Raw genomic sequence first — 16,212 nt, forward strand, 5'->3', positions numbered from 1 at the left:
ATGGAATGCAATGGTGAACTCATTGAGTTTGATATGACATTGTATGTCTTACTGATGAAAATCTTCGTCAGTCAGTTATCGAAGAACTTAGGTTAGAGGTCAGAGGTATACATAGAGGTGGTGGAAGAGGACATGCATAGAGAGGTCAAGGGGAATCCGAGAGAAAAAATTCAATCTAGAAACAGAAGAGACAAGTCTAACTTGTTTGTTGGCAAAGTATGTAGTGGCCTTTTTGGGGGTAAGGGCTCTGTAATGCAAGAAGAAGTCGATAAATGTAAACAACAACAAAAATAATGGTCAAAAAGAATTAGAGAACCAGGATAGATTATCTTAAGAGATCCAGACGGGGTGTGGAGAAACTCAAGTGCAGGAGTGTAATGGCTAGCAAACATTGCAACTAAAAGGACAGGAAAAGTTTTGAAAAGCAGGATTTCATTAATTACAATACTATTCGTGATGTTTTTTAAGTGATTTTTTTTTGCTTAGAAATTTGTCAGGTATCTATATATAGATGCTAATTGAAACCATGATAATGCATCAGATTGCTCTAGGAATATAGTATAGTAGAAGATTGCAGACTAAAATTTGTATAGTAGATAGAAAATGAAATAGAATACAACCAAAAAGTGTCTAAATTATTATATTTATAATTTTTTACCTACACACAAGGAACTGTCAAAATAGCCAAGGCAATCTAAAGTGTTAGAAGTAAGCAGAGAAGTACAGAAGCATAAAAAAGAAATAAAGATTTATTGAATTTTAACAAAAGAGCATTATTAATGACATTAGAAGATACAGTTTCAGCGAAGTGTTGAAATAGTATCCAGAAAATATGGATTAAAAAATAATTTGTCAGTGGAAACAGAAACAAGAAATACTGGCAGAATATGATTAATTCTATGTGAATAAAGAGACTTTATCATTAAATATGCATCTAAATGGCACTGTTCATCCTCTGCATATATTTGAGAATTGTTATCACTGCATGATTCCTTTTAGAATGTTGACTATGTATATTAACATCTGAGTTCATATCAGGTGCCAAGCAGATAATAAATTCTGGATAAATAAATATGCATAAAGCAAAACCCTGAGTGGTGAACAATACATAGTCATAGTACTTTTAATTGCAAAAGTATTCATTTAAAAAGTGTCTCTCTATGCTAAGTCCTGTACTAGGTGCTTAGAACATAGGGCTGCGAGCAAGACAGACATAATCTCTGCCCTCTAGGTACTTACTGGCAAGGGGAGGAGTAAGGCAGAAAATAAATCCATTACCAAAATAAGTGGAAAAATGAGCCTGTGTTATAAAAAGTTATAAGCAGATCTCATAAAAATGGATTTCTCCTTTTCCAGAAAGTAAGGAAAGACTTACCTATGGAAGTGAGGAGTGTTGGGATTTAAGAATGAGATGAAATTGATTAGGCATAGAGAGATGAGGAACCAGGCATGTGCAAAGGGTCCATGGCCTAAGGAAGCTGAATGTGTGTAAGGCATTACAAAAATGAGAGGAGACTGGGGAGGCAAGGAGAATGCTGGTCATATAGGGTTGACAGTCATGTTAACAACTGTTATGTTTATGTTAAGGACAATACCATGTTATTCCTGTGATTTAAGCAGAGAAATGGCATGATCAGATTTCCATGTTAAAAAAAAGTCCTGATTCTAGATTAGATGATCATGCTTGCTTGGATTCTTAAACTATACCAAGCACAATCAGAAATTTCTCAGCTGAATGTTGGGTTTAGAGCATTACATTTAAAAATAAATAAAAGAATATTCAGAATTGAACATGTTGTAAGGTCAACAACATCTGAGATAGAGATACTGAATATATGAATAAGATGTAATAATTGAAAGCCTAAGATTCCTTTTACTAAAGAAGAAAGCGTAGATTTAGAGGAATAGACTTGAAGTCCATTTTTGCATATGTTGAGTTTTAGGTACCTATGAGACATCAGAATGGACATATTGAGGTAAAAAATTGGCATATACGTTTAAAACTTGAGGGAGAATTTTGGAATAGAGATAAAGACTTGAGGGGGACCAGGAATAAATTCATCAGGTTTGTAGTATAAATTCATCAGCAAGGATAAAATCATTTAAGGGACTTTTATAAAGAGTGATTAACTGTAGAACAAATAGAATTCCAGAGAATACCAACAGTTAATTAAGTGTTGAGAGGAGAAAGAAAAGTGAAGAAATCTAAACAACAACAGTCACAGAGGTAGGAGGAGTAAGATGTATTATCTCATTCAAAAAATTATCTGAGTCAACAGGTTCTAGTATAACATTCTTTCAAGTATGCTTTGTAACTAAGCACACTTTTATACGCATTGTATATAGTTAATATAAATGAGAACTCTGTAACACTTTGAGAGCATGTTTTAAAATTTTGGGTTGGCCAAAAAGTTCGTTCGGATTTTTCCATAAGATGTTATGAAAAACTCGAACGGAGGGCTTCCGGTTAAGATGGCGGAAGAGTAAGACGCGGAGATCACCTTCCTCCCCACAGATACACCAGAAATACAGCTACACGTGCAACAACTCCTACAGAACAACTACTGAACGCTGGCAGAAGACCCCAGACCTCCCAAAAGGCAAGAAACTCCCCACATACCTGGGTAGGGCAAAGCAGAGACATTCCCGCAGAGAGGAGCGGTGCCGAGCGGCACTCACCAGCCCGAGAGGCTTGTCTGCTCCCCCGCCAGGGCGGGCGGCGCTGGAGCTGAGGCTCGGGCTTCGGTCAGAGCGCAGGGAGAGGACTGGGACTGGCGGCGAGAACTCAGCCTGAAGGGGGCTAATGTGCCACAGCTAGCCGGGAGGGAGTCCGGGAAAACTCTGGAGCTGCCGAAGAGGCAGGAGACTTTTTCTTCCCTCTTGGTTTCCTGGTGCGCGAGGAGAGGGGATTAAGAGCGCCGCGTAAAGGAGCTCCAGAGACGGGCGCGAGTCGCGGCTGAAAGCGCGGAGCCCAGAGACGGGCGTGGGACGCTGGGGCTGCTGCTGCCGCCGCCAAGAAGCCTGTGTGCGAGCGCAGGACACTGTCCACACCGCCCTTCCGGGAGCCTGTGCAGCCTGCCACTGCCGGGGTCCCGGGATCCAGGGGCGGCTTCCCTGGGAGAACGCACGGCGCGCCCCGGGCTGGTGCAACATCACGCCGACCTCTGCCGCTGCAGGCACGCCCCGCACTCCGTGCCCCTCCCTCCCGCCCGGCCTGAGTGAGCCAGAGTCCCCGAAGAGGCTGCTCCTTTAACCCTGTCCTGTCTGAGCGAAGAACAGACGCCCTCCGGCGACCTACATGCAGAGGCGGGGCCAAATCCAAAGCTGAGACCCAGGAGCTGTGAGAACAAAGAAGAGAAAGGGAAACCTCTCCCAGCAGCCTCAGAAGCAGCGGATTAAAGCTCCACAATCAACTTCATGTACCCTGCATCTGTGGAATACATGAATAGACAACAAATCATCCCAAATTGAGGAGCCAGGAGTCAGTGCTGTGCCTCTGAGGTGGGAGAGCGAACTTCAGGACACTGGTCCACAAGAGACCTCCCAGCTCCACATAATATCAAACGGCGAAAATCTTCCAGAGATCTCCATCTCAACACCAGCACCCAGCTTCACTCAACGACCAGCAAGCTACAGTGCTGGACACCCTATGCCAAACAACTAGCAAGACAGGAACACAACACCACCCATTAGCAGAGAGGCTGCCTCAAATCATAAAAAGTCCGCAAACACCCCAAAACACACCACCAGACGTGGACCTGCCCACCAGAAAGACAAGATCCAGCCTCATCCACCAGAACACAGGCAGTAGTCCCCTCCACCAAGAAGCCTACACAACCTACTAAACCAACCTTAGCCACTGGGGACAGACACCAAAAACAACGGGAACTACGAACCTGCAGCCTGCAAAGAGGAGACCCCAAACACAGTAACATAAGCAAAATGAGAAGACAGAAAAACACACAGCAGGAGAAGGAGCAAGATAAAAACCCACCAGACCTAACAAATGAAGAGGTAATAGGCAGTCTATCTGAAAAAGAATTCAGAATAATGATGGTAAAGATGATCCAAAATCTTGGAAATAGAATAGACAAAATGCAAGAAACAGTTAACAAGGACCTAGAAGAACTAAAGACGAATCAAGCATCGATTAAAAACACAATACATGAAATAAAAAATACTCTAGATGGGATCAATAGCAGAATAACTGAGGCAGAAGAACGGATAAGTGAGGTGGAAGATAAAATAGTGGAAATAACTGCTGCACAGCAAAATAAAGAAAAAAGAATGAAAAGAACAGAGGACAGTCTCAGAGACCTCTGGGACAACATTAAACGCACCAACATTCGAATTATAGGGGTTCCAGAAGAAGAAGAGAAAAAGAAAGGGACTGAGAAAATATTTGAAGAGATTATAGTTGAAAACTTCCCTAATATGGGAAAGGAAATAGTTAATCAAGTCCAGGAGGCACAGAGAGTCCCATACAGAATAAATCCAAGGAGAAATACACCAAGACACATATTAATTAAACTGTCAAAAATTAAACACAAAGAAATCATATTAAAAGCAGCAAGGCAAAAACAACAAATAACACACAAGGGAATCCCCATCAGGATAACAGCTGATCTCTCAGCAGAAACTCTACAAGCCAGAAGGGAGTGGCAGGACATACTTAAAGTGATGAAGGAGAAAAACCTGCAACCAAGATTACTCTACCCAGCAAGGATCTCATTCAGATTTGATGGAGAAATTAAAACCTTTACAGACAAGCAAAAGCTGAGAGAGTTCAGCACCACCAAACCAGCTTTACAACAAATGCTAAAGGAACTTCTCTAGGCAAGAAACACAACAGAAGGAAAAGAACTACAATAACGAACCCAAAACAATTAAGAAAATGGGAATAGGAACATACATATCAATAATTACCTTAAATGTAAATGGACTAAATGCTCCCACCAAAAGACACAGACTGGCTGAATGGATACAAAAACAAGACCCATATATATGCTGTCTACAAGAGACCCACTTCAGACCTAGAGATACATACAGACTGAAAGTAAGGGGATGGAAAAAGATATTCCATGCAAATGGAAACAAAAAGAAAGCTGGAGTAGCAATTCTCATATCAGACAAAATAGACTTTAAAATAAAGACTACTAGAAGAGACAAAGAAGGACACTACATAATGATCAAGGGATCAATCCAAGAAGAAGATATAACAATTGTAAATATTTATGCACCAAACATAGGAGCACCTCAATACATAAGGGAAATATTAACAGCCATAAAAGGAGAAATCGACAGTAACACAATCATAGTAGGGGACTTTAACACCCCACTTTCACCAATGGACAGGTCATCCAAAATGAAAATAAATAAGGAAACACAAGCTTTAAATGATACATTAAACAAGATGGACTTAATTGATATTTATAGGACATTCCATCCAAAAACAACAGAATACACATTTTTCTCAAGTGCTCATGGAACATTCTCCAGGATAGATCATATCTTGGGTCACAAATCAAGCCTTGGTAAATTTAAGAAAATTGAAATTGTATCAAGTATCTTTTCCGACCACAATGCTATGAGACTAGATATCAATTACAGGAAAAAAGCTGTAAAACATACAAACACATGGAGGCTAAACAATACACTACTTAATAACGAAGTGATCACTGAAGAAATCAAAGAGGAAATTAAAAAATACCTAGAAACAAATGACAATGGAGACACGACGACCCAAAACCTATGGGATGCAGCAAAAGCAGTTCTAAGAGGGAAGTTTATGGCAATACAATCACACCTTAAGAAACAGGAAATATCTCGAATAAACAACCTAACCTTGCACCTAAAGCAATTAGAGAAAGAAGAACAAAAACATCCCAAAGTTAGCAGAAGGAAAGAAATCATAAAAATCCGATCAGAAATAAATGAAAAAGAAATGAAGGAAACGATAGCAAAGATCAATAAAACTAAAAGCTGGTTCTTTGAGAAGATAAACAAAATTGATAAACCATTAGCCAGACTCATCAAGAAAAAAAGGGAGAAGACTCAAATCAATAGAATTAGAAATGAAAAAGGAGAAGTAACAACTGACACTGCAGAAATACAAAAGATCATGAGAGATTACTATAAGCAACTCTATGCCAATAAAATGGACAACCTGGAAGAAATGGACAAATTCTTAGAAATGCACAACCTGCCAAGACTGACTCAGGAAGAAATAGAAAATATGAATAGACCAATCACAAGCACTGAAATTGAAACTGTGATTAAAAATCTTCCAACAAACAAAAGCCCAGGACCAGATGGCTTCACAGGCGAATTCTATCAAGCATTTAGAGAAGAGCTAACACCTATCCTTCTCAAACTCTTCCAAAATATAGCAGAGGGAGGAACACTCCCAAACTCATTCTACGAGGCCACCATCACCTTGATACCAAAACCAGACAAGGATGTCACAAAGAAAGAAAACTACAGGCCAATATCACTGATGAACATAGATGCAAAAATCCTCCACAAAATACTTGCAAACAGAATCCAACAGCACATTAAAAGGATCATACACCATGATCAAGTGGGGTTTATTCCAGGAATGCAAGGATTCTTCAATATACGCAAATCAATCAATGTGATACACCATATTAACAAGTTGAAGGAGAAAAACCATATGATCATCTCAATAGATGCAGAGAAAGCTTTTGACAAAATTCAACACCCATTTATGATAAAAACCCTGCAGAAAGTAGGCATAGAGGGAACTTTCCTCAACATAATAAAGGCCATATATGACAAACCCACAGCCAGCATCGTCCTCAATGGTGAAAAACTGAAACCATTTCCACTAAGATCAGGAACAAGACAAGGTTGCCCACTCTCACCACTCTTATTCAACATAGTTTTGGAAGTTTTAGCCACAGCAATCAGAGAAGAAAAGGAAATAAAAGGAATCCAAATGGGAAAAGAAGAAGTAAAGCTGTCACTGTTTGCAGATGACATGATACTATACATAGAGAATCCTAAAGATGCTACCAGAAAACTACTAGAGCTAATCAATGAATTTGGTAAAGTTGCAGGATACAAAATTAATGCACAGAAATCTCTGGCATTCCTATATACTAATGATGAAAAATCTGAAAGTGAAATCAAGGAAACACTCCCATTTACCATTGCAACAAAAAGAATAAAATATCTAGGAATAAACCTACCTAAGGAGACAAAAGACCTGTATGCAGAAAATTATAAGATACTGATGAAAGAAATTAAAGATGATACAAATAGATGGAGAGATGTACCATGTTCTTGGATTGGAAGAATCAACATTGTGAAAATGACTCTACTACCCAAAGCAATCTACAGATTCAATGCAATACCTATCAAACTACCAATGGCATTTTTCACAGAACTAGAACAAAAAATTTCACAATTTGTATGGAAACACAAAAGACCCCGAATAGCCAAAGCAATCTTGAGAACGAAAAATGGAGCTGGAGGAATCAGGCTCCCTGACTTCAGACTATACTACAAAGCTACAGTAATCAAGACAGTATGGTACTGGCACAAAAACAGAAAGATAGATCAATGGAACAGGATAGAAAGCCCAGAGATAGACCCACAGACATATGGTCACCTTATCTTTGATAAAGGAGGCAGGAATGTACAGTGGAGAAAGGACAGTCTCTTCAATAAGTGGTGCTGGGAAAACTGGACAGGGACATGTAAAAGTATGAGATTAGATCACTCCCTAACACCATACACAAAAATTAGCTCAAAATGGATTAAAGACCTAAATGTAAGGCCAGACACTATCAAACTCCTAGAGGAAAACATAGGCAGAACACTCTATGACATAAATCACAGCAAGATCCTTTTTGACCCATCTCCCAGAGAAATGGAAATAAAGACAAAAATAAACACATGGGACCTAATGAAACTTCAAAGCTTTTGCACAGCAAAGGAAACCATAAACAAGACCAAAAGACAACCCTCAGAATGGGAGAAAATATTTGCAAATGAAGCAACTGACAAAGGATTAATCTCCAAAATTTATAAGCAGCTCATGCAGCTCAATAGCAAAAAAACAAACAACCCAATCCAAAAATGGGCAGAAGACCTAAATAGACATTTCTCCAAAGAAGATATACAGACAGCCAACAAACACATGAAAGGATGCTCAACATCTTTACTCATTAGAGAAATGCAAATCAAAACTACAATGAGATATCATCTCACACCAGTCAGAATGGCCATCATCAAAAAATCTAGAAACAATAAATGCTGGAGAGGGTGTGGAAAAAAGGGAACACTCTTGCACTGCTGGTGGGAATGTGAATTGGTACAGCCACTATGGAGAACAGTATGGAGGTTCCTTAAAAAACTACAAATAGAACTACCATATGACCCAGCAATCCCACTACTGGGCATATACCCTGAGAAAACCATAATTCAAAAAGAGACATGTACCAAAATGTTCATAGCAGCCCTATTTACAATAGCCCGGAGATGGAAACAACCTAAGTGTCCATCATCAGATGAATGGATAAAGAAGATGTGGCACATATATACAATGGAATATTACTCAGCCATAAAAAGAAATGAAATTGAGCTATTTGTAATGAGGTGGATGGACCTAGAGTCTGTCATACAGAGTGAAGTAAGTCAGAAAGAGAAAGACAAATACTGTATGCTGACACATATATATGGAATTTAAGAAAAAAATGTCATCAAGAACATAGGGGTAAGACAGGAATAAAGACACAGACCTACTAGAGCATGGACTTGAGGATATGGGGAGGGGGAAGGGTAAGCTGTGACAAAGTGAAAGAGCGGCATGGACATATATACACTACCAAATGTAAGGTAGAGAGCTAGTGGGAAGCAGCCGCATAGCACAGGGAGATCAGCTCGGTTCTTTGTGACCGCCTGGAGGGGTGGGATAGGGAGGGTGGGAGAGAGACGCAAAAGGGAGGGGATATGGGAACATATGTATATGTATAACTGATTAAATTTGTAAAATAAAAAAAAAATTTAAAAAAAAATTAAAAAAAAAAAAAAAACCTCGAACGAACTTTTTGGCCAACCCAATATAAATTCTAGAACCATACACTCTGACTCTGTGTATATTCCTGTGGGGTGTATTTGCGTCTGTTTATACATAAAAAAGGCAATGTCTTTCCTAAAGAAAAATTGAAAGAAGATTATTATTTATCCCACTGAGGAAAATGCTAAAGGTGTGACTGTTTTAAGACTGAATTTTGACAATGAATGAAAGGAATTATGACCAAATACCCATGCACACTGAAGGAGAGACTCATTTGACATGTGGAAAACTCTGTGTGCCTGCATATGTGTGGGCAAGCTTTTTTTACTGCAACTGAACAATGTCTTTATGTATTAAATCACTAAATATTCAGATTCTTCTGAATAGCGTATCAAAGTATTGCAATTTTTAGGACTTGAATGATGTTACTTAAGTAAAATAAAATAAACACATGGTTCTGTACAGATGTTATCTGGAAAAAATTAACATTTTAAAAATGGCTCTACCAAATATGATGTCATTGGCAGACTTTTCACCATCTCCATAATTAAGTTACTTGTGAAAGGAACTATTTTGAGAGATGCATTAATAACATTAGATGGTAAAGAAATCCCAGGAGACCTTATTTGAATTGGGCAGGTTTCTTCCTCTTCTTATTGTTGTTGTTTGTTGTTTTTATCTTTTGAACAATTTCAGTGTTTTTGCATGGCCTTTTTTGGCTCATCAAGAGTGTGTAAGACATTTTTGGGCCTCCCTGGTGGCGCAGTGGTTAAGAGTCCGCCTGCCGTTGCAGGGGATACGGGTTCGTGCCCCGGTCTGGGAGGATCCCATATGCCGCGGAGCGGCTGGGCCCGTGAGCCATGGCCGCTGGGCCTGCGCATCCGGAGCCTGTGCTCCGCAACGGGAGAGGCCACAACAGTGAGAGGCCCACATACCGCAAAAAGAAAAAAAAATAAAATAAATAAAAAAAAAAAAAAAAAAAAGAGTGTGTAAGACATTTTTGACCACTTGCCTGATTTGAGTCTATCTGCAATTTTGCAGATTTACCCAGGAGAGTTAAACCTTGAATTCCTGAACATAAAGTAACACGAATAATAATAATATAGAAACACTCATGAATACTTTTTAAATGCAGTTTAAGATTTATCACCTCTCATTGCTCCATATACACAAAATATTTATGTATATACATTTAATTATCTATCATTAGATTGACCTCATTAACTTTGTTTTACCAACAGTGTTTCATTTATTGACTCTTCAGAATCCTTTTCTTTCATAACATTTCATGTTGAAGTCTGCATAGGTTACAGTGTTTGTTGAATAAACTCCATTATTAAGTACACTGTTCTGATCTTTGCATAATAATTTGCATAACTACGACCAAAAATAGATTTCCCCCCTTAGGAAGCTAGTTTGCAAAAAAAAAAAAAAAAAAAGCTATGAATTTTCATTGTAGTCAGTTAGTTTTTATCTCTAAGCACATTACAGTTTGATTTTTAAATGCAATAGTTTTTTTGGGGTTTTTTTTTGTTTTAATTTAGGGCATTTTCCTTAAAAAATGACAATCTGCCATATTTTGATAATATAATTTTAAATACAATGCCATGATTCATCCATTTATTAATTTTGGTTACCATTGACTTTTTCTAATGACTTGTTCTATATTTTCAGGGTGAAACAAAGATATTAAAACTAAAGAATCTTCGACCTCAGGACTATGCTAATTATAGCTGCATTGCTTCAGTGAGGAATGTATGTAATATTCCTGATAAGATGGTGTCATTTAGACTTTCCAATAAAACAGGTACGTAACTACCTCTGAATGTTTTATGTCTGTTATCCACAACAAATGTTTAAAAAGTCTCTTTAACTTTTTTATACACCAAATGAGTTCTATAGTATATGTAAGGAACAAGGCATCTTTTCTTTCCAGAAAATTCTGTAGTATCTAAAAATTTTTTAAGTGGACACTGTAAAATTGAATTGCAATATGCTCCCATGTATTATGTTTGTTTATACAGCAAGTAAAATTATAGTTCCTTAAATAATGTATTCATAAATGTCACAAGCCAGCCTATATTCTGTTCAAAGAAATTGCTGAGAAGTATTAGATTTTTCTTATGAAAATTTGAGCTCTAAATTGCTAAAAGTGTTTTGTGATTCCAAAAGTAAGTAAAAGAACCTTTTTCTTACTCTGTTTCATGTCAAGAAAGCTAATTTGTAATTTCAAGTAGGTGTTTTTAGGAAAGTATTTTTGTAGAAAATGTCAAAACATTAGCAAGACTGCAACTTATGGTTAGCCTGTGTTTAGTATATAAACCTCAGATTAATTGCAAACATATTAAGAAGAAATGTCTAAATGAAAGAGCAAAGAGAACATGTGAATGAACTATCTTTTATAAGGTTGTAGATAAAGAAACACTTAAAAATTAGAATTTGAACAGGTTTTGAGAAATTTTCATTGGCAAGTAATATGAATTTTTACTCTTAAATCATTAGATTAAAATATAGAGTTTTAAAGGTACTTTTCCCATTAACAAAAACCTTGAAAAGTGTGGGCTTTGGTGTTCCTTGGTTTGGATCCCAGTTCTGTCGCTTATTAGCTCTTGGATCTTGTTGAGCAAGTCACTTCACTCTTCTTTGCCTCAGTTTTCTCATAAACTCATAAACTTATAGGAAGGAATTAATGAGTTGATGTATATAAAGCATGTGGAACATACTTTATTCATTCCTCTGACAATGAGCTAGTAGTTAGCAACCCCATCCAGCTCATTTGGTGATAAGATTAAACCTAGGACTTTCTGCAAAGATGAAAACTTGTGTGCTCATATGTTGATTCATCAACATGTGTTCCACTGAGTTGTTCAAATTTTGAAAGGTCATTCTTTTATTTATTCATTCATTTATTCATGCATTTATTCATCAGAAACTTATTGTGTTCCTATTATGGGTCAGCAATGATAGGCATAGGGCTATTGGCTAAGATGTAAATTGCTTTAAACTAAGAAATCCTCTATTAAGCACTGGATAAAAGTCATTAGAGGAAATTAAAAGAAGAATGTAGCAGACAAAAAGAAACTTTATCAAGAAAGATGAGAAGGACTTGATGAAAACTGCGTTGCAGGAAAAAATAGAATTATAAAATCTTGTTGGCCCTAAGACTTATAAAAGTTAACAATTTTATTTCACTTAAAAGAACAAATAGGATATTGAGAAATAAAAATCAGATATTAATATAAGAACTTGGTGTAATTATATTATTCTTCTTGGCATGAACTATTTTGTGAATTATAACTGATTTTGTTTTTCTTAGTTTCTTTAATGTATTTTTAGAATACACATGATTCAGAGAGAAAAATTAAAAATTAAATGGAAGTAGGTCCTATGGGATGGGTAAAGACATTGCAGTGTGTCAATGGAGATAATCCATAAACAATCTATAATAGGAATATAAAAGAGTTTTATTTGAGCCAAAATGAGGACTATAGCCCAGGAGACACAGATTCAGGAAGCAACTGAATTGTGTTCCACCAGGCTGCAAAATGGGGGATGCTTATAAAGGCAAAATTACGTAAGTTGTTTGTCAAGAATTAGAATTGGAGCTGGCAAGAAGTAAGGGTGCTTGTTAAGCAAGTATTGGTTGGGGTCTGAAATGGTTGCACAGTTATAAGGGAAGACCTTGAGACCATAAGGTTGCAGCTGGCTGCTGCTTGCAGATGTCATTTTGAGAACAATTGATGGTGTGCTTGAGTCTGATACAGTTCATAAAATTCAAGTTCCCAATGATGCAGGAATGTGTCTGAAACCACACCCACAATGGCCACCTGGCTCCGTCCTGGATGCCTGAACCACAGTTACTCCATTTTGATTTTTAAATTCATTCTTTTCTTGAATGGTTAAAGCAGCCATACAAATGCATGTTGACAGGCCATAAGGTAGGCTGTTCTAATTCAAGCCAAATCATGTATAAGCCAGACTGACTTCCCCATATCTCAATGTGTGTGAAAATTTCTTCCATCCACTGGAATGAAAAATAACATAATAGTGGTATATTATTACTTATGTTACAACCTTTCTCTTGAGAAGTACTTTATTAATTTTAAAAGTACTTCATGTTTATTATTTTAGTTTATCTTTATAACTATTGGGATGTAAACAGGTGGATTTTTTTTTTTTTGCCATGTGTTTTCCTATCACCTGACACGTAACAAACTGGCCTGTAGCAGTTAAATTATCTTCATTGAGACCTACTGTATAGCACAGGGAACTCTGCTCAATACTCTGTAGTAACCTAAATGGGAAAAGAACTTGAAAAAGAATAGATACATTTATATGTATAACTGAATCACTCTGCTGTACACCTGAAACTAACACAACATTGTTAATCAACTATACTCCAATATAAAATAAAAATTAAAAAAGATAAATCCTCATTGGGTTGTTTTGAGGATGAACTGAATTAACACAAACAAAAAGTCTTTAAAGACCAAGGTACAATGAAATTATATTTAATATTTTTATCTTGAACAAATGTGTGATTTTGTTATTTTCTAATTCCCCACAGCTAGTAATAAAGGGGAGGGGACAAGATTGATCCCAATGTTTGAAGGGTTATTTTAAAATTGGAAACTGACTAGCTACTCAAAATTTTTGTGGAGCTGAGAAAATGATCTTAAATCTCAGCCATAGTGTTTTATTAGGAGTAAATAAGGACTTCTTAAAGTGGAAAGGAGAAGATTATCACAGGAGGTGACAGACTTTCCAACTCCTGACATCTTGTAAAGCAGCTAGGTGACTATTTCTAAGATGATTTTTAACAATTATCAGCTCAGAAAACAGAGATTTGACTTCTTGTCCTATGAAGAGCACAAGATCACTTTCAGCTTTCTGGTCCATTATTTTTTAAGCAAAAATATTATATATCTAGACTGAGCAAACAAAATAAACTATTATTCTCTTTTATAAACTATCTCACAAAATTTTAGATTGACAGTCATTACAAAATGAGCTTCAGAGTTACAGTACATAATTGGGTTTAAAAATATAAGCTAGTACCTTGTTTGGCTCTTCAATAACTATAATCAGGTATGTCATGTGCCTGGTGCTTTACATATTCAAACCAGGTTTGCTTTAGCACTTTTCCCATCTGGCTGTGCTCAAAATTGGGAGAGTTTGTGCATTTCAAATAGGTGAAATCATTGAGGTAGCTCTCAAAGTACACCAGGAATAAATTAAGCTTTCATCATCTCCAGCAAACAGGTCTATAAACTAACAAATAAGTTCATTGCTTTTCTAACATCAGAAGAAGATCCTAAGTCACCATTGCCATAACCAACATGAGAGTCAGGCGCTCTTTAAGCTTTCCCTCTTGTGAATCTCTAAATGAGAGAAATAAAGTTCCCATATTTTTAACTCATGGTTTGCACAATGTCAAGGAAAAAGTGTAACTTATTGAGAGGGAGAATATTCTACAATATTATAAATACTGTAATATGTTTGATTAATCTCCTCTGTTAATATACTTAGGAAAGTGTAATTTTGGAAATCATTTTTGTAATGGAGATCAAATAATTGACTAAAAAATGTATTTTTGGTACAGACAGAATTTCACTTTAACATCTCTATAGTCAAATAAACTTTTAAATTTCAGTCAGTCTATTGACCTGATTTGCACGATGCCCAAATGACACAGCATATGAAGACAGAAACAATGTCTGCCATGGATAAGGATTTCTAAAAGTTTTTTGCAGCAGAACAATTGTATCATGGAGTACAGATTCCTGTGCCCATTCCATACCTACTGAATTAGACTTTCTGGGGAATGACCTGCCAATGTATACATTTTAAACAAGTGTAAATAATTGCTTTGGAAAACAAATGTCTTTGTTATCAGTCATGTTTTCCATGACACCATTACATTTTGTGAATAGGAATTTTTGTTAATAAAAATCAATTTCCTAGAACTGCTTAAAAAAGCAATGTCTAGGTGTCATTTTAAAAGTCAGTGTCGGGCTTCCCTGGTGGCGCAGTGGTTGAGAGTCCGCCTGCCGATGCAGGGGACACGGGTTCGGCCCCGGTCCGGGAAGATCCCACATGCCGTGGAGCGGCTAGGCCCGTGAGCCATGGCCACTGAGCCTGTGCGTCCGGAGCCTGTGCTCCTCAACGGGAGGGGCCACAACAGTGAGAGGCCCACGTACCGCAAAAAAAAAAAAAAAAGTCAGTGTCATCTATAGATTTACCAATAATATGTTTTCCTAACTTTCTTACTCTTAATTGACATCATAGTAGAGCTTATAACTATATATCTGTCATGGAGTGTCCAATCATTTGTTGGCCCCTGTTGATTACTTGCCATGCTATGAAAAGTCTTCTGTTACATAAATGTCATTATTTATCATACTAATCTAGTGATCTTAGACCTTATCAAGAAAAATTCACAGAATTTTATAAAATATAAAATATTATGTTTATTTATTTGTTGTCATGCACACCCCCTGACCAATTGACATAATTTTGTAGCAGGGTCTAAAAGTTGATTGTTTTTCTACTCCCATTTGGAAAAAAATGAATATTAGCTCTTAATTGGTAAATTCTTAATATAGTTGTACTTTTCATAGTTTATTAAAATAAACCTATTAAAATTTGTAAATTTAAAAAATTTAAAAATACAGGTATATTTTAAATTATCATAATTATGGTAACTGTAAACTATTTGAAATTTCTCAGATTATGTGTATTTCTAACGTGAGGGCACCTACAAATTATGATTTTAAAAAATTAATTTATTTTAATATATTTCAAGCAGTTATATGTTGATGACTCATGATTTCAAAGGCAAATAAGAATTAAGTATGTTATTTATATTAGGATGAAATACAAACTTTGTACCTGCTTGAGAGGTTATGATCAATTCTATAAAGAAATTGGGCAGTTGGGGCTAATTTTACTTAATTATATAGGTCCTTTGATTCAGTCTGCTCAAATTTAGCATTTATAAAATTATCCAATTAGGCTGCTTTCCATAAATGTGCACTACATCTAGGAAACAAGTCATTGAAAAGTACTACTGGCTATAGAAATACGGAAACCTGTACTCCCTTCTTCTTTTCTTCCTGCTCTCCTTTCTTTCTTTCTTTCTTTCTCTCTTTTTTCCCCTCCAATCTGTC

General features: G+C 36.7%; 1 protein-coding gene across 4 annotated transcripts in view; it reads left to right on the plus strand.

Moving 5' to 3' along the window:
- MDGA2 (MAM domain containing glycosylphosphatidylinositol anchor 2) overlaps positions 1–16,212 on the plus strand; it is an 842,328-nt gene that overhangs the window by 521,123 nt on the left and 304,993 nt on the right. For all 4 annotated transcript variants that reach the window (XR_009531733.1, XM_060096268.1, XM_060096270.1 and 1 more), the window contains exon 5: positions 10,718–10,850. Coding sequence is in view for 3 of the 4 variants with exons in the window: in XM_060096268.1 (XP_059952251.1) it covers positions 10,718–10,850 (133 nt within the window). In the remaining variant the exon portion in view is untranslated. The remainder of the gene's footprint in view (positions 1–10,717; positions 10,851–16,212) is intronic.

Source organism: Mesoplodon densirostris, chromosome 4, assembly GCF_025265405.1.
Source record: "Mesoplodon densirostris isolate mMesDen1 chromosome 4, mMesDen1 primary haplotype, whole genome shotgun sequence".
NCBI classification, from domain to species: Eukaryota; Metazoa; Chordata; class Mammalia; order Artiodactyla; family Ziphiidae; genus Mesoplodon; species Mesoplodon densirostris.